At 38.9% G+C, this 26865-nt stretch overlaps 1 protein-coding gene across 1 annotated transcript; it reads right to left on the reverse strand.

The window, feature by feature from the left end:
- Positions 1-1831: 1831 nt before the first annotated feature.
- On the reverse strand, positions 1832-26799 carry MINAR2 (membrane integral NOTCH2 associated receptor 2). Its single transcript, XM_004609958.2, has 3 exons — positions 26635-26799; positions 6597-6824; positions 1832-2011 (listed from the first exon to the last, which is right to left on the reverse strand). The coding sequence occupies exons 1-3, from the start codon at positions 26797-26799 to the stop codon at positions 1832-1834; spliced, it is 573 nt and encodes a 190-aa protein (XP_004610015.2).
- Positions 26800-26865: the final 66 nt, after the last annotated feature.

Below are 26865 nucleotides of genomic sequence, written 5' to 3' on the forward strand. Positions count from 1 at the left end.
CATTCCACACTGCTCTCTTCCTCCTTCGCAGTTCTGGCACCAAGTTGTTCTTCATGTTGATTTCTTGACCCAGGTACACATAGCTGCTGCATTCGGAGATGTTCGTTCCATTGAGAGCAAATGGAGCTTCAGGGACTAGTTCGTTTTTTTTTTTTACAAAGTTCCTATTGTAGAGAGTATATCAATGCAACAACTGTCCATGTTTTAAGTGGTGGAATTTCAACAGCTAGCTTCTGGATAATCACAGATCCTAATGGATCTCCTTTTAAAATATGCCAATATGAAGGTAAGAGAGATAGTCTATACAGTATATTACATTTCTAGCAAGTACTACATCTCAAATTTGATCCAAGTACCTCTGAGTTCTGATCATTTTTAAAAATATATGTGTGTGTATATATAATATATATGTACTTTTTGATGCCACAGTTTTGAATCCAGCTGGCTTCCCTACCCAGTGACAAGAAGGTGTCCCATTTAGTAAAGCTGCAATAATCAGAATACTTGGTGAGCATATTATATTCTTTCTTAGAAGTACCAGTTAGTTGTGGTAAGGCCACTGGTGAGGATAATGATAGTATACACTCATCCCAACCCCATTTTGTGGCTGTGTTGAAGTATGTTTTGTGGCTGTGTGGAGCTACAGCAGACCTTGAGTCTGTGTTTAGTGAAGTAATAGCTGGTACAGAGAGCATAGAAAGATCAGTACTGAGAGTGTGGCTACTCCATAGCAAGATCAGTGCTTGTCAGCTTCAGCACCAGGAATCTGCAGGCAAAAACTGGTCCATACCAGTGCTTCTGTCCAAGCAGAAAGTTCCCACATTTCTAGTGTCCTAGAAAGGCTTCAAGAGGACACAAGAAGTCCCCTTCCTATATGACGTAGGTGCTTTACAAATCACTACTTTGCATTGGGTCCTGGATTAAGTCTGAAGGCTTTCCCCTTTAGATTGGACTCAGTTCTCTAAGACCTCTATGATCTCTTTGCCTGTAGTCAGTCTGGTTTTAAGTTTATTGAGAGGACCCCTCTCTCTCTCTGGTATAAATCTCAAGGGCTAAAGTATCTGACATGGACCAAATGCCCTAAGCCTTCAGGGAGAACTCTGGATTTATGAAATCTCTCCCATATGGATCACATCCTGCTGGACTCGGGGTATTCCTGGTTCTGTGTTCGAAAGTAACCTCTGGCAGTGCATGAGGAACCAGATGCAGTACTGGGGATTTAAACCAGTGTTGGGATAATGCAATGGCTTAACCCCTGTTAACCCCTGTACTATCTCTCCAGCATCAAGTGTTATTTTTGAATAAAATCCCCATCTCCTCCTTATGGCTTAAACTGGAATAAAAGAGGATGAAACTGCATAAATCCAACCCCACAGGCAGCATCACCAAAGGCTTTAACTGACTTCTTGGCATTTGGCCAAACTAAGATCTGTTCCCCCTTCCTGGTAACTCCAGGAGGGTGGGGTGGGCAGGAGGTGAAAGGGTTTTCAAAACAAGGTGACTGTTATTTGAACATGAAGACAGAGTGACTGTCAGTTGTTGGTGCTGTTTTGTTCTCTATCAAAATGTTTAATGTTGGGGGATCAGGTGGCTTTTCTGTGGTTTCCATCTCCAAAATTGCTGATTCCCAAAGGACAGAGCTCAGGCAGGAATTTTTACAGAAGTTTCAGAGAACAAAGTCATGAAAGCCCACATGTCCCAAGCAACGTTTTGGAATCTACGAGACAATTCCCTTTAACGCATTCACAGGGAAGCGAGCATGTTTTTCTGCAAATATTTATTTAGAAAGATTGAAACAAAATGTAAAGAGACTGTGTTTGTGGTAGTTTCTTTAGGTGAGCAAAGAGCTAATAGTCACTATGGCAACCAATACGCAAGCAACAAGGAGCAAAATAAGACCAATGCGGCAGTACTTTGAATGTTTCTCTTGCTCTTCTTCCTTTTTCAATAAGGTGTCAAAACCAGGCGTGTACATGTCTCCCAACCAAAACCGGAGGTCATTTGGATTTTCCTAGGAGAAAGTTGCATGGGGAATAGGCTTGATGAGGGATCAACACATTTATAAATTAATAAATTTTTGCAGAACAAAACAGACAGGGGCCCTGAAGGTGCAGCTTCACACCAGTCCTTGGGTGATGCTTTGGTGTCAGGATTCACATCTGGGTGTGCCTACGAGGACAAATGTGCTTCTGCAGCCTTTGGCTGACCTGCATCCCTCAGCTCCAGTCCTTAACTTAATGAGGAATAGAGGTGACCATGACTGTCAGACCGTTCCTCTAGGATAAACACTGGGGTTCTGGCATGTTCTAGCCAATTCAGTGTCTCTTTCATCTCAAGTAGTGTATGATTGTCAGATTAGTGGATTGTGAAAAGGTAAAATGGTTGAGATCTGTGCTTTTTAATCAGGAATCATAGGGATCCCTGTAAATCCCCAGGATATTCAGTGAGGTTGGGGGGAGGGCACAGGTGAAAAGTTATGTAAGTAGGGGACCATGGCATCAGACTAGTAAGCCAACTGGTAGAATGGGGTTGGGGGCAGTGCACCGAAAGGAAATGCAAAGATTTGAAGAAGGGAAAGTTTGAGAAACACGGTTTGATTTCTGTCTGGACACACAGGATTAGCTTTTCAGTAAATCCAGTGACTGGTGTCTACAAACAGAAAGAACCAAAAATCAAGAGTCCCTTCCTTTCAACCTGTTACTCTCCTTGTAGAGCCAACAACATTTGATCTGCAGACACTTTGGCATGTCTTGACCCGAGGAAAATACTCAGCATATCTTTCTCCACACCAGCCTCTGTTTCCCATGCATTTGTTCTTTCTCCTCATCTTTCTAGCTACAGAATTGTCTTCAATTTAACCTGACCCAGTTTTCTAAGCCCAGTAGATTACTTGAAAACTTTACAGTCAATGCTTAAAAATACGTTATCTTCTGTACTAAAGATTCAATGTCTATGCTGGCAACAAATACAGGATGAAAAATGGAGCCTGTTTTCACAAGCCCACCTCAGGCATGATTCTTTATCATCTGTGATGGCTGGCAGCCATACTTCTCTCTACCTCTCTAGTCTAAAAGGACATAAATTCAGACAGTTGAGTTCAGCCTAAGGGACCAATGAATTTGATCTAACTGCTTGAGGATGTCTACATAGGGAGCTATGGGTAGGTTTCCAGTCAGGTAATAGAGCTTTTCCATCATCTTGTTTCTAACTTCCACTTTCAGTCTTGAAACAGCTTAAGTACTGAGTTAAAATGTGGGTGGCCTGAGCTGAGGTGTGTGTGATTTAGAAATCCTTGTCTGTCTTCACGCTTATTCTTTGTTTTGTTTGTTTCCTGATCAGAGGCCTGCACTTCACCTGCAAGTTTCCTGCCTCTGTTCTCCTTAAGAATGTGTGTAATGGTGTGTGTCTTCTTTGTCTTTCTGCTCATTGCTTGCTTTGGTAACTTAATATAAGGGCCTCCTCCCCTTTTTATTTATAAACTCTTAGAAATTTAGGAGAAAATAATGGGAGTGAGTTCCTAAAGGCACCTGAAAAATATCTTAGCCCTTAATAGTGGCAAAATTTTGAAATAAGGTAGTGACTGGGCCTGCTAGTTATGAGATGGGGAGGGAAAATGAGAAAAAAGGTTGAAGCTATAGGAAAGGCCTATACATTTAGGTACTTCGGATGTAGGGAAAACATTTTATTTTAATGCAGTCAGAGCTCTCCGATGCCACTCTAGGGGGTGGGAGAGTTCAAAGTGCTTGGCTATCGTGGGTCAGGAGAGATGTGGATTTGAGCTCCTCATAGTTTCCCCAAGCACCCCTAGAAGTCGCCCAAGAGCACCATGCAGGGACAAGCCAGCTGCATTGCTGGCTTGGTTCCTTTCCCCACCACCTCTAAAAAGCAACTCTATAAATATCAGTGCTGAGGAAGAGTTAGATGGGGAGTCAACTTACATGTAGAAGACAAGTATGGAGGTGCCTGTTGCTTCCACCAGCATCAAGCCCAACAAATTGATGCTCACCCTTCCCAAACACAACGGGTAGGGTAAAACTGTACAAAGCATAAAAGCACTCCTCGTTTCAGTAACATTCCATCTTCTTCCTTAGTCTCACATTCAAATATTTTTCCCTTAGTCATTTTGGCCTTAATTTTTTTTATGACCAATTACATAAAGCTATAGCTCCATAAAACCCAGGTGACTTAACTGTTTGGACAGACTCTCATGTTCTTGAATTTGTACCTGTCTTCCTTTGCTGTCCCTAACGGAAGAGGTTTCTCATCTAAGTGATCTCTGTCTTCTAGAATTACACACATTCTCTAAACCTAGGTTAAAGGAAATTTCCTCTGGGCTCTTCTAACGGCCTGTGACTCTGTTCTCTTCTGCCCCTGCTCCACACTTCCCACCAAGAAAACAGTCACGGTCATCTTCTATCTTCTTGTTACCGAGAGTTAATTTGCTCACTTAGGTGAGTTTCTCAAGGCTAGGAACAAAAACGCTTTACACTTTTGACATTTTCCTGTGTAGGACAATAGACAATTCTTGCCTATGGTCTTGTCTCTTATGTAAACAACAAGGGAAGAGAAGAGGCTCATGTGTACAATAAAGAAATGTACACAATCAGTACGCCTTCTCCGAGAGTTTTGCTTTCCTAAAGGGTGACTTTTCTGAGGCCTGTATTCTCCTAATACAAAGCACAGGTTACCATTAAACTGGGAAAGCATCTATTATAGAAGCTTCTCTGGAAAATAGTCTATGGTAAAGGAGAAAATATATTAAATCTACTAAGAGTTGAAGACATTTCCAAGATACTGGACAAAATATTTCTAGTGCCCACTTGAGATGTTTTAAAAGTATAATTATTTTAAAGGAGCATAATGCTGTCAGAGATAGAGACAGAAGGAAGGAAGGAGAGAGATGGAGGGAGAATGAAGGAGGGAGGGAGAGAGGAGAGAGGAGGGAGAAGAGGGAGAGGATGATGAAAGGGAGAAGGAGAAGAGAGGGAGAGAGAGAGACAGACAGACAGGCAGATAGACCCCCTCAGGGGCTTAAGGTATTTGGCTTAAAAGAGATCTGCTGTGGTATTTGGGAAATGCCAGGCCTTCCTGGCCCTGAAGGCAGGTAGAGACAGGTCAAGGCTGGGCAGGAATCCCGGCCACCTCAGAAAAAGAGAGTCACCCTGTCTGCTTTACTGGTATTTCTAGGTTTTCTATATGATGGGTGACATGAGGGGGGAGCAAAGAAAGAAAAACTAAAGTTGGATCTAAACTGGGTGAATGATATTAGATACTTTCAGATACTTTTTCTTTTTTTAAAAAAACATATATATATTAGATACTTTTCCTCTTTTGTTACAGAGACACAGGAAATGTCCAGAATGAAAATATGTTGTTTTTGTCTTGAGGGGGACTGTAGTCTCCCAAACAATGTTGAGGGGACGTGGGCCCATTCCTTGCCATACTTGGCCACCAGGCGGTTCAACCTAGGGCCTGAGGGTTTGGAGGTGCCAGGACCCTACAGCGCTTTAGAGTAGCAGTGCTGGGAGGGGCTGGCCAGGTGGTGCTGGACATCTGACACAGGTGAAAAGCAAGTGCCCCAGACTGCTACACTACCTCTCTGTCCCAAAATCTTCTATTTTTTTTCTTTGTTTGTTTTGTTTTTTGGGCCACAACCGAGCTGCTCAGGCCTTACTCCTGGCTCTGTGCTCAGAGCTTTTACCAGGGCTCAAGGGACCATATGCAGTGACAGGGACCAAATCTGGGTCAACTTTACATACAACAAGTCCCTACCTTCTGTACTATCTGTTCACAGCCCCAATTCTGCAATTTTAAACCACTAAGTGGAATGGGAGTAAAATGCTATTCTCCTTTTTTTTCTTTTTAAGTCACACCCGGCTTTGCACAGGGGTCACTCCTGTGTCTGTACTCAGGAAGTACCCCTGGAGGTGCTCAGGGGACGATGAGGGTTGCTGGGAATCGAACTCGGGTCCGCTGCGTGCAAGGCAAACACCCTACCCGCTGTGCTATCACTCCAGCCCCTCTTCTTTTTTTAAAAAAGTCTTTGTGTGTGTGTGTGTGTATATGTGTGTGTGAAAAGGGACACAACCATTGGTGCTAAGGAACCATGTGGCATCAGAGATTAAGCTTGGGGATCCTGTATGCAAAATGTGCTCTAATCCCTTGAGTTAGATCCTGGGCCAAACAAAATTTTCCTTGGTAAGTACTCAAGAATAGAATATATGACAACTCTGTTTTAAAAAACCTTTCTTCTATGCCACATCATTTCTTTCTCTTAACATGATTCAGATGTAATTGATGAAATTGTGAAGAAAAAGAAGTAAGCACAAATATTATGAAGGATAAATGAAAGTTGGGAAAAAATGATCTAAAATGTGTGTTGAGAGAAGGGTCTCTGTTCCTCAATGCCCCTTACCCCCTTTTAGGGGAACCACACCTCACAGTGCTGGGGAGGCATGTGGTGTCAGGGATCGAACCTGGGGTTCTCACATGAATATGCACCAGCTCCTGATCAATCTCTCTTGAAACCATTTACTTTGGGTTTATTTATCTGGCTACCCTTATTATGGAAGGTGTTATTTCTTTGCTATGGATACCTTCAGATGCCCAGAGAGGTTTGTGTGTAGGGAATGCCTGTCATATTCCTCAATGGTCCATGAAGGGCTCTTTCTTCTTTCTTCCATAGCTTCTTCCAAACTGATATCACCATAGAGTGGGTTATTCTTCAGAACTGATGTCAGAGATGGTGGGGGGCTGTCCACAGCTGTAGTGCCCTCTGCACGGAATCGCTTCATTCCTTGAGCAGTAAAAGTCTTCTTTTCTCTCTGTCAAAGATACAGACAAAAGATTCCTCTTATCAATGTGTCATTAGTGGTGGAGAGTTCAGTGTGCAGTGACTAGGCCTGAGAGTTTCCTAATTCTTCCTGAAAACTCAACTGATTCACACAATGAAGGATTCTAGGACCTAGGCTGACCTACAGTTCTCTCAGTACTTGAATACTTTCTTTGCATGTGGTTCTGCTTTGTTTCAATGATCTCTCATTGAAATGCTCTTTTATGAATACAGAGAAAAGGCATTGTTCTTTAATTGAAATTGTACAATTCTGAACAGAGCTTTTTTTTCTAGTTCTCTTGCCCTAAGACTTAAGGACATTCAACTTCTATGTGTGACTTCCATGATGAATATCAGTAATATTTAATATGGATCTATTCATCTAGGAAATTAAAGCTTGGTTAAAAAGCATTTTATCGATTTTCCTTCTCTTGGAAATTTTCTCTCAGACAAATTTGAGCAAAATATTCCATGACTTCTTAAACTTTTTCCACATATAAAATATATATATATAGATCAAACATTTGCTGATAATACATAATAAATTTGTCTTAAAATTTTTTTAGTTATGTGACCTTATATGGGTCATGACCCATAATTTAAGAAGTTAGAAACTAGACTAACAGCTTCAGTTTTTCTCTATGTGTCTGGAGACTAGCTGACTCTTACATGGTTATAATACTGACTTTCATATTAAACTATCCCTTATGTTGGGGCCATACCCAGTGCTGCTCAGGGCTCCCTGGCTCTGTGCTCAGGGATCTACTGGTAGGACTCAGTGTACCCATATATGGTGTCAGGTAGTGAACCTGGCTTGGCTGCATGCGAGGAAAGTGCCTTTACCCGTAGAACCGTGTCCTAAGCCCTGATATTAAACAACTTTGAATTGAAGTATAAGGATACACATAGAAAAGCTCACAGAAGTGTATGGGTCAGTATGTCTTCACAGGCCAAATAACTCCCAAATCCCATCAAGAACCTGAGCATTGGGCTCAAAGAGATGGCTCAATGGGCTGCTGCGTGCTTTGCTGCTTTGCCTGAGGGAGTCCTGGGTTCAATTTCTGGCACCACATGACCCCTCAAGCACTATCAGCGGTCCTGTCTCCATCCTGAGCACAGCCAGGTATGGCTCAGAAAAAATAACCAGATCATTACTAGTCAGCGTGCTTCCTCCCTGTCCGTTCTCTTGCACCAGAATTATCAGTATCTCAAAGTCATAGCTTACAACTAACTTGTGCTTGTATTTAATAGAAATGATACCAGATAATATGTATTTGTGTTAACCCTTAGATTTTTTGCTTTGTTTTTTACCTATCTTGTGGCTACAAAGCTGTCATGAGGATACATAATAGTCTAATAAAATTTGTTCAGTGGCAAGGTAAAATTGAGAAGAAATAGAAATAAGCTTCATTTATCAAGCAGCATCAAATAAGAATTCCACTTAAGTTAAATTTTAAGAATTCTTTAAAGTAACATGAATTTAAAAAAAATTAAGAGTCAAAGCAATAGTACAGAAGGTGAGTGTGCTTGCCTGGCACAAGACTGACCCAGGTTTGATACCCAGAACCCCATATGTTCCCCTGAGCCCACCAGGAGTGACTCCTTAGCACAGAGCCAGGAGTAAGCCAAGAGGAGAGAGGGGGCAGAGGGGGAGGAGGGGGAGGAGGACAAGCGGGAGGGGGGAAAATGAGGAGGATGGTGCAGGGACTTAAAAGATGGGCCAAAGTGATAGTACAGCAAATACAACACATGCTTTGCTTGTGGCGGACCCAGGTTTGATTCCTGGCATCACTATAGCCTCCATGTCTGCCAGGCGTGATCTCTCTGAGCTAGGAGTAAGCCCTGAGCTCTCTGGGTATCATCCAAAAATTAACAAACAAAATAGTCAAAGCTTGTATTTAACCCTTAAAATCTAGTGATGCATTTAATTATTTCATAGCAATTTTTGATAAATATTTTCTATATTTTAGCCTTTTGAAACATATATGATTTAGTAGCAATTTATATTTCCCTGAATTTTACTTTTAGTTTGTTTGTTTTTGGGCTACACCCAGGGATACTCAGGGCTTACTCCTGGCTGTGCACTAGAGTATCACTCCTGGCGGGCTTGGGGGATCATATGGGGTACCAAGGATCAAACCCTGGTTGGCTACATGTAAGACAAGCACCCTACTCACTGTATTATCGTTCTGATTCCTGAATTTTATTTCTGACTTATCAATACACTGATGTACTCAGTATATATGAGTATATGTGGATCATATTAAGCATATATTAATGGAAGATAAGTTGTATAGTAATAAGGGTGGGAGAGATAGTACAGCATATAAGGGGCTCTGTTTGCAAATAGTTAATCTGGGTTCAATTCCCAGCATACCATATGGTTCCCTGAGCCCTACCTGGAGTTATCCCTGAGTAAAGAGCCAGGAGTAAGCCCTGAGCACTGTTGGGTGTGGCCCAAAGTCAAAAACAACCCAATTGTACAGTAATATTACATGTAGTTGCCATCTGATATGTCTAAAATCATCTAAATGATTCTAGTCAGTAACTTTGGCCTCATATTTTCCTATTTTCTTAAAATGTATGTATATATATATTTTAAGATACATGCAATCAAATTGTAGATCTTCTCTAACTTTAATAGGTTTCTGGTCTATGCAAAGTCAATTTTCATTCTGTAATACTAAAGATGAAATAAAAAATCTTGATTTATCATTTGTCTTTAAGATAAATGACCTCATAGAAAGGTTTGTGAATTGAGGAAATACAATTTGATGTAAACTAAAATTTCAGCTTAGCATAAGTCTAATTCAGATTTATGTTTTCCAAGTTAGAGACCTTTGATCAATTTTGAAGAGAATAATTCTGACACTGAAAAATTTGCTTTGTTTTCTTGTCTGATAGCTTATTCTTTGAATTTCTTAGGTAAGAAAACTATTTAAGATAGGAAATATAATTTATGGAGGTCAGAAAAAATAATATATTTATGAGAGTATATAAATACCTTGGACATGAGACCTAACATAAAATGCTACAAATTAATTTGGACTGTTCTGAAAAGAAAATCTAATTCTTTAACGTTGAACTATGTTCTTCAAAGTTTTAGGTTTTACCTGTAATACAGTGTTATTTTTATGATGCCTGTTAGTTTCATGTTTGTTAGGCATGTAGTGGGAAAATTAATAGATAACTTTATTAGGAATTTATTTGGAATTTGATAGTGGTGTAAACACACTAATGGTGGTTGAGGTTGAATTTGTATTATTGTTGGTTTTTTTTTCTAAAAGGCTTAAGAAGGAAATTTATTTATTTCATCCCAACCCTTAAGTCTGGGTCTAGATAGACTACAATTATCAGTATAAAATTAAAAGTAATTACATTATATTTGTCAAATGGACTCTAAAATAATTTATATTTCTTAAATATTGAATTTCTTACCTAGACAGTCATGGACTATTCATTACTTTGTTATGCTTTATGTATGTTAATCATTATTATTGCTTAAATAAAACTTAATGAGATGATTTAAGTTGAATATATACAAAACAAAGTGATTTAATATTTGATAAAGTGATTTAACTAAATGATTTAAATAGAATATATACAAAATTTGAGAATATAGAACTGTCTAAAATTAAATCTTAGAAAAATATATTTGAGGAAGAAAAAACAATATTAGAGGGAAGACTAAGCTATAAAAACAAATACTGAGTGGAATATGAAAGTAAATTGATAACTATTTGTACTAATTTTATGGCAACATGAAAGTAGCAATTATCTCACCAATTTTTACATGTTAAAATAGACAGGGGCCGGAGCGATAGCACAGCGGGTAGGGCATTTGCCTTGCACGCGGCCGACCCGGGTTCGATCCTGGCATCCCATATGGTCCCCCAAGCACTGTCAGGAGTAATTCCTGAGTGCAAAGCCAGGAGTAATCCCTGAGCATCGCTGGGTGTGACCCAAAAAGCAAAATAAAATAAAATAAAATAAAATAAAATAGAAGACAACCGAAATAGCAAAACAGTGGCAGCTTGGGCCTGAGAGTACAGCAGCTAAGGCACTTGCCTTGCACATGACCAACCTGGGTTTGATCCCAGCATCCCACTGGGACCCCTTAAACCCCACCAGAAGTGATCCCTGGGCACTTCGGAGTGTTGTGTTCTGCCCCCGCCCCCCCCAAAAAAAAAACCCCAGAAAAATCAGCAACAATAACAAAAAAAAAAAAAACAGTAAAAGCTTAGCCCAGGATATTTTAAATTAGGACTTATTTTTTTCCATATACTAGAAGAGTTATCCCAGGGTCTTTCTCATATAAGATAAATGTCCCACAACTAAGCTACATCCTCAGCCCTTGTTAAGGTTTGTTAAGAACTCATTTTAGTACAAAGATAGAGCAGTAATGAAAATATACAGAAAGTATGTCACTGTCAGTGTCACTGTCATCCCGTTACTCATCGATTTGTTTGAGCGGGCACCGATAACATCTCTCATTGAGAGACTTATTGTTACTGTTTTTGGCATATCCAATACACCACGGATAGCTTGCCAGGCTCTGCTGCGAGGGCTCGATACTCTCGGTAGCTTGGCGGGCTCTCCAAGAGGGGCGGAGGAATCAATCTCGGGTCGGCTGCGTGAAAGGCGAAAGCATAGCACTTTAAATCTGTAGAGCAGTAATAAAAAGAGAAAAGGCACCTGACCAATAACTAAAATCTGTCACTGTCATTCTGTTGCTCGAGTGGGCACCAGTAACGTCTCCATTGTGAGACTTGTTTGTTACTGTTTTTGTCATGTAGAGTATGCCATGGGTAGCTTGCCAGGCAATGCCGTGTGGGCGAGATACTCTCAGTAGCCTGCCAGGCTCTCCAAGAGGGGCGGAGGAATCGAACCTGGGTTGGCAGCATGCAAGGCAAACGCCCTACCGCTGTGCTATTGCTCCAGCCCTACCAAAAAAATAAAAAGCAACTATATAGAGGAAAGGTTAGTCAAATGGAACAAACCATTAGAACCATACTGTATGTAAATAGAGTGAATGAATCCTCTATTTAAATGACAGCTGGTCAGATCAGATTTTTAAAATTAAATGTAATTGTATACTATTTACAATAGAAATACTTACAGTCTCAGAGAACTGAGAGAGAAGAAGAATGCAAGCAGGCAGAACAGGGATACGCAAACACATGTGAGCCAGGTACTATCTGCCATTCCTGAGTGGATGGTCACTGCCTTTCCAGTCTGTGGTGAAGTTACATCAGCGCCAGCTTCCTCCCAGGATGAATGAAGGGGATGGGATCCGATTCTTGAAACACCCATATAAATTGTGAATCCTTCACTTTCTGTGTTTGCACCACTCTAAAAAGAGAAGGCTCTGGAGATGACAGTACTAAAAGGTGAAAGACCTTGAAATTCTGGGTGATTGTCTGAGAAAGAAGGGTAGAAAGAGCTACCCTTCATGCCCCGTTGCTCTTCTTAGGCTTTTCAATGAGGAAGGGTTTCTGTATTTAACTGCTAATGTTCTGTGGGGCATTTGTCATACCACTGCCATCTGGTCTACCTTTCCTAATACAGAAAGTGGCACTTTAAACTTTCCCAGTGTGTGAAGCTTTGGCTTAGCTTGCACTGAAGAGGCAGGAAGGAATTAAAAATTACATGAAGAGCAAAATGATGATTATTCATATTACACAGATGATTGCCTTATGTTTTGTGTTATCTGTGATAATGTGATTTGCAACTACCTGCAAGTCTAACAAGCGGTGTTTGTAAGAAATAAGAATATTTTTGCATAAATATTCATACCACAAGAATCAGCATTGGTGTACTACAATAAAGTGAGGAGATTGGAGGAAAATAGTTTTAAGAAGAAATGAGAGAGATGAGTCTAGAAATTTGGTGCCTTCTGTTGAACCTGTTTTTGTTGAGAAGGAGACCGCACCCAGGCGGCGCAAGGCTTATTTTTTGGTTGTGCTGGAATCAATCTGAGTCTGCTGTGCTCAAGGTACGGACCTTAATTAACCCTGTCATACTCTTATCTCTGGCTCAAGATTTTCTTTAAAAAAGGCTTTGAGCAATAAAGAAAAAAAAAACATGTCCATCAAATTTCTTTGCTGAATGAGACAACACAAGTTGTGGTTTCATAATTTATTCCAGATGACCTCAAGTGGTATCCTTGAGATGAAGAAGAGGACAGGAGGCAGATCAGAAAAGCAGTGAAGGGGCCAGGGTGACATACAGTGGACAGGGTATTTTTCTTGCACATGGCTGACCTGGGTTCGATTTACGACATCTCATATGGTCCTCTGATCACTGCCAGGAATGATTCCTCAGTGCAGAGCCAGGAGTAATCCCTGAGCATCCCTGGGTATGACCCACACAGCCGGTGGGGAGGGGGAAGAAAGAAAAAGAAAAAAAGATAAGCAAAGTAGGGAAGCCTGTTTGAAAAGGAGGCCTTCAGAAGAACTTTAGGTGTGTTTACTGACATGCAGAACTGACTGCAAACAAACATCACGTTTTATACAGAAGGAGCTGATGCTAACCTTACCCAAAGAAACCACAAATAGAGTCCGAAAGGTATTTCTATAAAACAATTTGAAAGCAAAATAAAAATAGTGCTAGGCCTCAAAATATTCAGAAATTAGGTATGAATAATTTTATGAGCTAAGACAGCCTTTAAAGTGGGTCACCTCTGAGTAAATAAGTGTTGAACCAGTCACTGCTTTCTAGGGGTGAAACCAGGGAACAAAACTTTCAATAAAGCAGGGTTTAATATATTTAAGGAAGAAGAACCACACAAACTACTCCCAGTTGGAGCTCAGATTACTTTGGAGTAATGACTATTGTGTCTTTCATATTTCCCAGTTGAAGGCAGAATTTACTGCAGTCATTCTAGTCTTGGTCTAGTCCACGGCTGCTTAAACATTTTATATTTGCAACTTCTTTTAACCAAGAAATACAGCCAGGGGTAAATACTGTCAGAACTAAATACCTCCGCTTCATTACACAGCTGATTTTGAAGTTACTTTTAGTCATTGAATATTCAGAAACCTTTTACTGTTGAAAACTTTTTGTGACATACACACTCCCTGCAGGGTGGCAACCTACAGTTTTAGAATCCAGTCCGACTAAGTTTAAAAGATGGTGTGTGGGGTGAACAACTGCAAAAGTGAGTGGTTCATTTTTAAAATTGATACCTCTCAGCTGGTAAGTGCTATGTGCAGAAATTTTTTTTTATCGGTTACAGAAAGACAATGAAGAAAATTGACGGTATCCTAGACCATTTCTTTAAATAGGCTATACAGATTGAAAATATTTCTAGAAATAGTGCTCAGGAAGAAAAAAGATACAACCCCACAGTCCTAGAAATGTAAAGGGAATGTGAGAAGAGGCATAATAGAGATAAAGATATGTAATAGAATTATCAAAAAAATCTCTAAAATTAATTGGCATTTTCTCACATAAAGTAACATCAAACTTACAAAAATAGAAGATATTAATAGTGTTATAACTTGATATTTAAACAGTAGTGGTTTTTGGTTGTTTTAATGTGTGTGGGGGGGACTTGGGTGTTGGGTCACAGTTGGCGGTACACAGGGGCTATTCTTGGCTCTGTACTAAGGGATCACCCTTGATGCTACTAAGGGGATTATATGCAATGTTGAGGATCTAACTGGGTCAACTGAGTATAATTCAAGTGCCTTAACTCCTGTATATCTCACCAGCCCTCAACTAGTATTTTTAATATCTTACCCAATCACACACAAATAACACTAGATTCAGAAACTTTTGCAGCCAAGTTCTAAGAGACATTCATGAAGCAGATCATTTATATCTTAGTTGAATTCTTCCAGAAGATGGGAAAACAGGCACTACTACCCAACTCATGAGGTTGGCATAACTCCCAGCAAAGGCAAGAATAAAAAGAAAAGGTAGCATAATTAGAGGTCTATTTTTGCTATAAGCCCAAAGGTAGAAATAATTACCAAAGTGTTACTAAACAGAATACTAAAATATATGAAATTATACAGAATGAAACTATTTTATATTAGAAAAGGAAGTTTTACCAGGAAGCTGGTTTAGCATTATAAGTAAATGCAATTCACCACACTAACAGAAAACAAATAGAATTTTGTAATAGAATCATAAAAACATTTTGAAAATATTTTTAGGATATTGAAAGCAAATTTTCTTAGCAAACTTAAAGAACTTGGGGGGATTGTCTAAATCTAATTCAGAGAATATGTCAAAACCCTCCAGTGTACAATTTGCTTAATAACTGAAATATTAGAAGCATTTGTTTTAGTTTTAAAATGAGTACAAGGATTCCAGTAATCACAACACTCACATATTATTACATTGGGAGCCTTAAGCAATACAGTAAGAATAGAAAAATAAGCTAATAAAAAGAATGTTTATAAATAATGAGACAGAACAGCAAATGACATAATTACCTACAGGGATAATTAAGAGATTTTAATATGTTCTCTGAATCAAGCCAGTATTATTATTTTATGTGGGTAAAACTTTATTATGACTTATGATTTAAGAGATTTTGTTCCTTGTTTTATTATATTAGGGACCCACACCCAGCAGTGCTCACGGGCTACTTCTCTGTGCTCAGGAATTGATTAGGGTGGTGCTTGAGGGCCATATGATGCCACAAATTAAACCCAACCCAGCTCAACCCAGTGAGCTATGTCTCTGGCCCAAAGTTTCTTTACTTTAAATGCAAATATATATTATGATGCTATAGGTAAAACCTCTGTTAGAGAACTACAAAATGTACTCAAAAACCATATTAATAATTGAGTTAATGAAAAAATATGTGATTACAGGTTTTAAGAATCAAAATCATAAAGATTTCCTTGTTTCCAGTTTCATCTATCAAAATATTCCTTATTTCACGTAGAATGAAGGGAGGCATTTTGTGTATATTTCATGCATGGGCAGATAAACTTCTCTGAAAATTCCTTCTGCACTAAGTACAGTAATTATACTTTCCAGATTGCTAGTATGGTCTTATAAAACACAGATTTGATTATGTGATTTTATTGCTTAAATATTTTTTACTGACCCCTCAATTTCTAGGACAAAAATGAAAAATCTCAGACAACATCCACCAGTTGCTGGCTCAGTTCTCATTTGATCCTTATCTGCTACATTCCCCTCCATGAGATCATGGCTGGAGTCTCACCCAAGCTATCATAACACACATGGTATCTTATAGTCTTTCATGCCAGTAGCATGAAAGTAGGTGTTGTGTGAAAAGAGTAGGGTGAAACAATTTGGGTCTTATTCTTGGCAGCATACTTTCCAAGGCTAAATTTCAGAGCCCAGTGGTGATTTTGTGCCACTGCATAAATCTAACATAATTTGATAAATCATGTCCCAGTGTTTGCAAGTAAAACTGTGTCCAACTGAATGATGATCCTTGATCGCCTTCCTAGATATTTTAGTATTTGAAAAGTCTTACCACATTTCCCATTAGAATGGAAGACTTACTATATGGGCAAAACATTCCACAGTAGTCAGTGGAGGATTGGGAGCAGAGGCCTCTATCAGAAAATGATGGCTTATGTTTTCAGACAATTAAACTTACAGTTTTGCCCAATAGGTGCTTTGCTTATGGCCAGTCTTCACAGGCTAGAGATGAGCCTCATTCATGAGAATAAATCAGCTTAAAAACTCAGGTATGCAGATTTTGTGATTAAAATCTCCAGACTTTTGTGGAGTCGGGAGTGGGTGTCCTTCCCCCATCTCCTTGTTCTTCGTGGAGCCTGGCAGTCATGCCCATGAACTGCCTCTAGCACCACATAATCTCATTAACAGTCATGATCCTGAGACTCACAAATGAATATCAGAAGAGAAAGAGCATTTGATGGGGTTTAATGTAGAAGGCAAGCTATTTCTATCAAAAAAAAAAATATATATATATTAGCACACAAGGGGCAACCTGTAATAACATGTTAGTAATCTCTTCTTTAAGGGTGAGATACAACACTTTTCACACACTTTATTCTAAGGAAACTTTTTTTGCATCAATTTTAGTGGATTATTTGTAAGAAGCAATACAAAATAACTTATTTAGAATGTGCTTTTGGGGCAGGTTTAGGTGGTAGTGGGAAAATTCAAAATATTGTGCTGGGATTGGTGTTGGAATACTGGATGTAATAAATTATTTTGAGCAGCTTTGAAAAATACAATTCTGGGGGCCAGAGTACTGCTTTCTTTGTATGCAGCTGACCTGGGTTCAATCCCTGGCATTCTATATAATCCATCAGCAATGCCAGGTGTAATTCCTGAGTGCAGAGACAGAAGTAATAGAGTAACCCCTGAACACTGTCAAGTGTGGCCCCCAAACAAACAAAAGTACAGTTATTTTAAAACAATAACAGACCCTAAGGTGAAAGAGTAACATTAGAATTGAAGGGGAAGAGATAACTATTAGAATTTAAGGGGAAGCCATAGCTATAAGGCTTTTTAAAAAGTGAGGCAAGGTAGTTGGGAAGTAAAGGTAGTAAATGACAGTGCCTAGAAGTCAAGTGAAGAAACTGCCTCTTACATTTGATGTTAAAAAAGACCTATAATAATATCTAAAACAAAGAATTTCTTATCATTGAAACTAAATCTATTTTTTTCTACTGTTGTTCCAAATGCATTATAGAAGATACATGTCCAAAATTATTTTAACAACTGGAAACATTGTATTTTCACAAAAGTCCATTGTACTGAATGAAAGTTATTGTTAAACAACTTTATTTCTCTAAAGGAATCAAGAAATACTGTGACCTATGTGTCTGTACAGAAGAGAGTTAACTGTTCATTCTCTGTCAACAATCTGTGACTACTGACAGTTTCAAGACCAGTGCTTAAATTTCTATGTGAAATCATAAATCTACTTTATTTCTTCTTTTTTTTTCTTTCTTTGTTGAAAATGGCCATACAGTTATCCCAATACTATTAGAAGAAACTTTTCTTTCTCCAATGTATAGACTTGTTCCTTTGTCATCAACAGCCATGTGTGTGTGTGTGTGTGTGTGTGTGTGTGTGTGTGTGTGCGCGCGCGCGCGCGTGTGTGTGTGTGTATGCATTTATTTCTGGGTTCTCTACTTGGTTTCAGAGAGCTGTGTCCCAATTTTGCTCCCGTACAAGGCCATTTTAATTACTCTTCGTAATTTAAAGTCAGGGAGCATGATGCCTTTAATTACCTTTTTTTTCCCTTCAGAATTGTTTTAGCTTTTCAGAGACTTTTGTGGTTCCATGAAACTTCTTAAATTGTTCTACTGCCTTGAAAAGTATTATTGGTGTTTTGATAAAATTTGAATAAAATCCTGCAGATCATTCTTAGTAAGATTACCATTTTAATAATATTGATTCTTCCAATCCGTGAACACAGAATGTCTTTTCTTATTCTTTTAGTAGTACCTTAAAGTTTTTATTGATTTTTCGATCTTTCACATTCCTTGCTAAATAATATTCCCAGATATTCTCTCTTGACACATTTAGCAGTGGGATTTTTTTATTTGAGGGAACTGCTGATTGTGCTCAGGGCTTACTCCTGTGGGGTTTGGGAGACCGTATGAGATTCCAGGATCAAAAGATCTGCATACACAAAGAAAGTGCTCTATTGACTGTTCTATTGCTCCCAACTCTATAAACGGGATTTAAAAAATTCCTATCCCCTAAATCATACATAAATATATATACATAATATATACATAAATGTAATAGATTTGTATGTATTATTATTTTTTAAATTTTATTGAATCATGATGAGATAGTTACAAGCTTTCATGTTTGGGTTACAATCACACAATGATCAAGCACCCATCCCTCCACCAGTGCACATTCATCACCACCAATATTCCCGGTATATCCCCCCTTTCCCACCCCCCCTTGCCTCCATGGCAGACAATATTCCCCATACTCTCTCTCTACTTTGGGGCATTATGGCTTGCAACACAGACACTGAGAGGTCATTGTATGTATTATTTTTTTATCCTGTCTCTTTACTGAACTCACTGTTTATATTCTATAGTGTTTTGGTGGAGTGTTTAGGGGTTTTATGTATTACTGCATTTTGTGTACATGTATTTATATTGTTGTATGTTATATCATTTATAGAGATAGTAATTTTCTCTATGGATTTCCCTCCCTCTCTCCCCGCCTCCCTCCCTTCCTTCCTTCCTTCCTTCCTTCCTTCCTTCCTTCCTTCCTTCCTTCCTTCCTTCCTTCCTTCCTTCCTTCCTTCCTTCCTTCCTTCCTTCCTTCCTTCCTTCCTTCCTTCCTTCTTTCCTTTTTTTCTTTCAACTAATCAAATGTGTCTAGACATCCAAAATTATGTTGAAAGGTAGTGATGAGAGTGAATTCCCAGTATTCCAAACTTTAGAAAGTTTTTAGTTTTTCATCATTGAGTATATTAAGTGTGGGATTGTCAGAAATGACCTTTGTTATGCTGAGGTATGTTCCTTCTATTCTAATTGATTTTCAATAAACATGTTGAATATTATAAAACATTTTCTTAGTGGCTATTGATAATATCATGTGATTTATAATGTTTAGTGTTTTAATTAATCTGCACAAATTGAACCATCCTTGTATCCCTGTGATGATCCCCACTTGATCATGGGGGATGATCCATTGTATTTCTGTGGTATTAGTGGTAACTTTACTGTTTCATCATTGAACCTTTTTTCAAAAGACAGGTTTTTTTTTCCATTTTATCACTTCTTCCAAAAACTCAGATCTTTGTTTCATTGAACTTTTGTTTTATCTTTTTGGTTTTTATTTTCTTTACCTCTGATGTCATTTTTATTATTTTCTTTTTTCATTTGAATTGTGGTTCTCTTTTTTCCTCCCCTTCTGGTACTCTCCTTTGTTAGGTTAGATTTTTTGAGACTTTTTTTGTTTATTGATATGGGCATTTATTGCTCTGAATTTTCTTCTAAGTACTATTTTCATGCTTCACAAGACTCAAGGGTCATATAGCTAATCTCTTTGTTGTTGCTTTGTGGTTTGTTGTTGTTGTTTGTAGTTTACCATGCAATATTTATCATTGTTTTCTTCATTGACCCAACTTACCCAGAATTACATTATTTAATCTCTACATTTGAGGTGTTTCACATTTTTTCTTTTTTCTTTTAAGAAGGCTACTTGTAGCAATGTTCTGCCTTGTGCTATAAACTTGACAGTTGAATGGTGACCTGGGAATGTCTATGTACTATAATGCCCACAATTGATAGTGCTTGGAAGATGCATGAGACACCGGGGATATATTTTGACCTTGCACTACTATACATATGATTTACTACTTGAGCTATCGTGCCTTTCTGTATTTTTTAATTGATAATTTCTAGACTCATGCCATAGTGATCAGAAAAAAGTGTCTGATAGTACTGCTAACTTCACATATGCTAAGACTTCTTTTGTGTTATAACATATGCTTTATCCTAGAGAGTATTCTATGTATACTTGAGAAGGATGTGTATTTATTTTTTAGGGTTGGACATTTATGTATATGTCCATTAACTTAATCTTATTCATGACTTCATTTAATGTGATTTTTTCTTTGTTGGTTCACTGTTTGGATGATCTATCCGTTACTGTGTGTTAAGATCTCCAATAATTACTGCATACTGCCAATGCCTTCCTTGAGGCCTATTAATAATTGTTTTGTTTATTTGGGTGCTATGTGGGGTGCATAAATATTGATAACTGTTATCTTCTTGGAAAATTGGTCCTTGATCATTATACAATGTCCATCTTTGTTTCTCATTCCCTTTTTTGAGTCAGACATCTATTTTATTAGAAGTAAGAATAGCACACCCTGCTCTTAGCAGTTTTGGTTGGGACACATTGCTTAAACCTCACATTATGAGCCAGTATTTGTCTTTATATCTCATATGAAACCTTTCTATGCATAGTATTCATTGACTCTGTCTCATCTGGCAAGTACATTTACTGTGTGTTTTTAACATAAGGTGCTTATTTTCTGCTGTTCAATAATATTTCTGGTAATTTTATATTTCTGTCTTTTCATTTTTTTCTGCCTTTCATTTATATGATCAACCCTGATGATTTACACTTCCATCATTTTTCTTTTGAACATCTTTGCTCCAGATTATTTTTTTAATTTTGTGGTTACCATGAGGACTCATCAATAGCTATGGTATTATAGCTATCAATAAAACTATCAATAGCTATAGTAATTTTTTTGTTTGTTTTGTATTGTTTTGAGTGGTCATTGTTAAATACATTCTGACCTTCCTCCATTTTGAGAGTTTTTTATTACCCATTTTACTTATTTATGTTTTACTTATTTATATTGCTATATATCATTATAATCAAGTTTAATGTTTTACTACTGTTTTGCCGTTGGACTGTTTTCAACCTTTCTGGCAGTGCAGATCTGGTGGTGGTAAATTCCATTCGTTTTTGTTTATTGGAAAGACTAAGTTCATATTTGAATAATAATTTTGCAGGACAGAGTATTTTTGATTCAAAGTTTTTTTTTCTGTCACCATTGTGACTCTGTCATTCCTTTCTTTCATAACCTTTATGGTTTCTACTAAGAGGTCTAATGATAACTAGTTGTGATGCCTTTGTGTTTGTGTGTGTGTGTATCATTTTATTTATTTTTGTTTCGGGGCCATAAATGGCAGGGTTACTGCCAGGGGCTACACCTTGCTCTACACTCAAAAACTACTTCAGGTAGTGCTTAGGAAACAATATGGATGCTAGAGATCAAACTGGCTTGACTGCATACATGGTAAGTGCCCTACTAACCACTGTACTATCTCTCCATCCTCTATGTACATCATTTTTTTCTAAAAAAGTATCTAAGAATTTTTTGTGTTGATTTTTTATAATTTAGCAGTCTTGGGATGTACCTGGGGGAGGGGCACACCTAATGGGTTCAAGGGCTATTCCTGGCTCTGTATACATGTGAGGCTCCTGGTGAGCCTGTGAGTTTTTATGTGATCCTGGAGACTTGAACTTGGATCAATCATATGCTAGGCAAGTACCTTACCTCCTGTTCTATCTCTCCTACCCCATTGGCATACACCTTTTTGTATTAAAAAAAAGTGGGTGTTCTTTCAGCTTATTCAACATCTGTGGTTAATTCTTTCCTTAGGTTTGGGAAAGGTTCTTTCAGCTATTCTCTTTGACTAGGCACTTGGTTTCATTTTTCACTCACCTTGTGGTATTTCAATTATCACAATATTTTATCTTCCAATTCTGCTCTTTCTCAAGGGGTGTCCTCATTATTTCTCCTTTTACGTTTGAGATATTATTGGAATTGTATATTCAACTATACTTAGTCTTTATTCTGTGATATTGAGCCAACTCATGTGCTCTATGGAAGTTTTTATTTAATTCACTCCTTTTCATATCTATCCAGTATTTCTGGATTTTTTAAACTTCAATATCTTTGTTGAAGAATTCCCTCTACTCCTGCATTTCCCTTATTTCATTATTGTTCAGTAATCATGTACATTTGATGCATCATTGATTTTCTTCATAATGGTTATTTAAAATAGTTAGACTGTCCATTTCCATGAAATTAAGACTGATTGCAGAAGAGATTTCTTTCTCACTCATTCTGCCACTGGATTGAACACATTCTCTTTCTATGTCTCTCTCTGTTCTCTCTCTGCTTGTTTTTCCATTAGGAAGTGCTGTATTTCTAAGCTTAAAGATACGTTTTTCGGAAGTTTGAGGTGGATGAAGGACAGTAGTGGGTCTACGTAGGGGACAGAGGGAGATTACCTTCTCTTCCAGGGTAAGGATTACCTACTTACTTTTAAAATCTGCTGTTCCCTCTCTTGCCTCTTGAACCTTCTCTAAAATCAACAGACCTTTTAATAGACCTCTCATGTCCATCAGTCAAGGGTGGCCTGCTGCCATGGGTGGTCTGGCAATAGACTTTGTCTAGCAACAGGTTTAGCCAGGAAGGCTCTCAACCTTTCAAACTTTGCCAGATCTCCTTTACAGATACTGAGCTGCGAGGGATTTCTGCAGTTGCAGGCTTTGAAGATTGCAGCTTTGAATCAGCAGTGGCCCAGAGCGGCTGTCAGGTTGAGTCAGCAGAAATCACCTTTTCTCACAAATTCCCCCACCTGCGCAGCCACTCTTAGGGAGTCTGCTGGTTCCCAGGAGATACTTTGTATTTTCAGAATGCAGGAATTCAAAAGTTCAGGGACTCATTCAGGCTTCCTGTTGATTAGCAATCCTTTGTGATAAACAAATCTAAGGTGTGTGAGCTAAGTGGTTAATTTGTGTTGCTTTTAAGGTGATTATTTAAAGGGTATGGGGGACTCCTAAGTAGTGCTCAGGAGGCCCAGGGACCTTACCCGGGATTCTCACCAACTGGATTAATGGTTCCAGTTGAGGACCTGAGGATTTATGTCCTGAAGTGCTGGGAATACCCGTGCCACCCTGTTGGTGCTGGGGTGGGGATGAGGGCTCTGGAGCTGCACTGGGATATGCTTAATGCTCAGGGGAAAATGTGTCCACAGGAGTGAAACCCTGTCTTGAATGTGCCCTAACCACTGTACTGTCTCCTGAGCCTGGCCTGGCAAATTTTAGTCCTCTATATTTTATCTGTTTTCCAGATTCTAACGGAAAAATAATTTCAACACATTTTTGAATAATGACAAAATTGTTAGTAATACAGCATAGTTTAGGAAATACTTTCAAATTGTTTTTACTTCACATGTGTGTGAGTGTGTGTGAGTGTGTGTGTGTGTGTGTGTGTGTGTGTGTGTGGAGGGAAAGTATACCCAGCAGTGCTGAGGGCTTACTTCTGGTTCTTTGCTCAGAGATCAATCTTGGGAGACTGAGGCTATGGAGTACCAGGGACATAGCGTGGTGCATAGCAAGTATCTTACCGAATGTACTATCTCTCTGACCCATATTTACTTTCTCTTTTAAGGGAATGTATGAAATGAACATCATCCTAGGGGCTTGGGACAAAAAAAAAAAACCAACATTATCCGAGTTTTACAAATGGAAATTCTGAGGTAGTGTTATAGAAACCCAGTTCTTTGGTTCTTGAAAAACAGAAATTGTTGAGGCCAAGACTTTCTCCCAGGCAGTTTATTGGGGAAGGGCTCGTGTCTAGGCAGGAGGAATATTAGGGCTGAGTGGCATGGTTGGCTCCATGCAGGCACCCTGATTGGGCAGGGGGTGGGGGCAGCGGTGGTGTTTAATGCTCTTTCATGGATGGGCATTCAGAAGCACCCACCCAATCCATAGCTTCCATGTCTATTGCCAGGAAAAGTTGCACTCAATTCTGGGAACTGGGGGTGGCCCACCAGTCTGTGCCCGTGTGCCTGGGTGACTGGGGTTTGCTGCACTCAGTTCCAAAGATTTGCACCTGGCACTCTGGTGCTGCCTGGCTAGTGGACATCAAGGGCATCTGGCCTCAGCGGGAGGGTAGGAGGGCTGCTCACTTGGCCATCCTTCAAAGAGCAGACAGGCTGCTTAATACTGCAAGCACAGGAGCTGTAATTCCTCTCTGCCTTGCTGAGTGTTGGGGCTTAGTTTGTAACTAAAGGTCTGAGTAGCTTCCCTTGCAGTTTTGTTGCCTGAACAGTGCTGTTCACTTTCTCTGGGGAATTTGCAGTCTGGCTTCTTGATTCGGATGAGGGGCCAAGTCCAGTCCTAATCTTATTTAAGTTTGGACTGAGTAAGGGCCATGAGAGACTCCTTTCAAAAATTTTCCTATGGAATTGATACGAGAAACCAAGTGTCTAAACTCTTTATACAATCTTTTTCCCATCAACTTCATGTCATCCCAACAGAAATGCTCAGAGCTAATTGATAGCAGCCATAAATGCACGTTAGCAGCAATAAAGGCCTTACCTGATTCCACCTGATATGTCACTCTCTTTCCATATCATTACAGATATTGGAACAGATAACTCATACACACAAATATATAGTATGTACACATATATCTTGAATTTTAAGAACCTGGAGATATTTAAATCCCGAGGGAAAAATTTACTTATGAAACACTGCAATCTAATACAGTAAATACAAATTTTGTTGCTCATATATGGCTTGTGCCACACCTACATAAGCCTCTGAATTTGTGATTGATTTACTGTCCTAATTCCATGCATTATTTTCAATAATATATTTCCTTCAGTATGTCACTTAACATTTCCTTCTAGGGTAGATTAATCACTATAATAAATTTATTGACCATCCATAATTATTAAGAATGTATTCAGAATGTAGGGGTAGTTTTTTGCCTTCTTCATTTTCCCCTGATTAACCATTTCAACCTATCTGGGCCTATCAAAAATTATGCCTTTTAAAACTGGTGATTTCATTCAGGTTAAGGAGCAACATTCCATCAAACTCTAAAGTTTTGTACGAAGAAAATAGGCCAAGTCCAGTATGAAGTATAAAATAAAATAGTCTGTGTATTTCACCCTCTCAGGGATTTATTGGATGTAAAAAATAGGGCTATATTTCGGGGTACAGAAAGGCCAAAGTTTTCTGAACTGATTTTTAAATCATTTTATTCTGTAATACAAACAAAAAAGAGGAAAAGCAAAAATTTCACTACATTTGACTTAAAACTTAATAGCAGTGATTTTTTTTAAAGGTATTGGATGGGTAAAGAACTTTTGAGGGTCATAAAATAGAAGGACTCAAAATTCTTTTAAAGTCCGTTGACATAATAGGCTGCTTACAATGGAATTAAATTAAAACTCTCATAGGTGGAGGAAACACTTACATAACCATTTGAGTATACTTAGATTTGAATGATCTCATGAAAAAGGTCCCAGACAGCCCACAAACACACCACAGAGGAATCACTTTACACTAGGACTCATGAGTAGCAAGTGTTTTCTTAAAAGAAAACAAATTTCTGCTCAGGGAATTTGAACCACTCCAAAGGATTTAATGACTTACAGAGGTCTGTAGGTCAGTCACATCTGTTCCGAAATGAAATGCTTCTTCCTGTGTCTGAATAGACTAACCCTTTACCCCACTCGCTCCGTGCCTTAAAACAAAGACAATTCCTGTTCCTCGTGAGGTACAACCTAAACAGGGTCTTTATGTCTATTTCAGCATGTGGAACTCATCACAATTTTATTCTTACCTTTTGGCCAGCAAAATAGAAGATGCAAAGAAGGGTGAAAAAAAAACCCAACAACATAGAAAGAAGCATAAGAAATAGCCGACTTTGTGTTTGAAGGTCTGATGGGAATATCTTAATCTACATGGACCCTGGTGGAAAATAAGTCTCCTTCCATGGCAGAGCTCTCCCTGCTATAGCTTTCCTTTAGCTTTTAGGTTTCTGCTGCTTGACTCTCTGAGTCTCCTGTGAAGTGAGAGGGGATCAATGTAACTGAGGCGAAGTCTTGCGCTATCCTCTCCGTGAGTGAGCCCACAGTGTCAGCTTCCAAAGCTCCATGCTTTCAGCTTAGATGCCACTGGAGAGAGGATAGTTCCTCTCCTCCATCCTTATTTGCAGGTCTAACAATGGGTTGGCAAAACTTTCAAAGGAAAAGTGTGCAAGGAGCACTAGATGCCATCAGAAATTAAGCCAGAGCTTAGAGGGAAATGCACAGGTGGGCGAATTCCGTTATTTTGTGAAGAGAGCAGAGACAGACTCCTGACACCAAGGAAGAGAGGACAGCTTCGTCCTGCATGGTGAGAGAGAAGAGCTAGCTAGTGACCTCATGCTTTGTACCCTATAGCTGTCATTTTGCACAAATGAAATAGTGAGGAAATGACAAAGAAATACAAGGTGGGGGGTGAAATAAAGCCCTGTCGCCCCATGTTACCTGAGAGTAGACAAGGTTTTGCCAGTGTTGTGCTGCAGGATCACTTGCACCTGGAAACCTTGCCAGGCTGGCTTGAAGCAGGGCTGAGTTCCTCATTAACGATTTCACATCAAGTTGCAGGTATTTGTCAGGATGGTTGTTATTTGGCAAAACAGAGAGATCCATGTCTCCCTTGGTCTACTGTGGAAAACAAAGGGCAGTGAGGTGGCTCCTGTCAGACATGTCTATTAT

This window comes from Sorex araneus, chromosome 6, assembly GCF_027595985.1.
Source record: "Sorex araneus isolate mSorAra2 chromosome 6, mSorAra2.pri, whole genome shotgun sequence".
Classification (NCBI taxonomy): domain Eukaryota; kingdom Metazoa; phylum Chordata; class Mammalia; order Eulipotyphla; family Soricidae; genus Sorex; species Sorex araneus.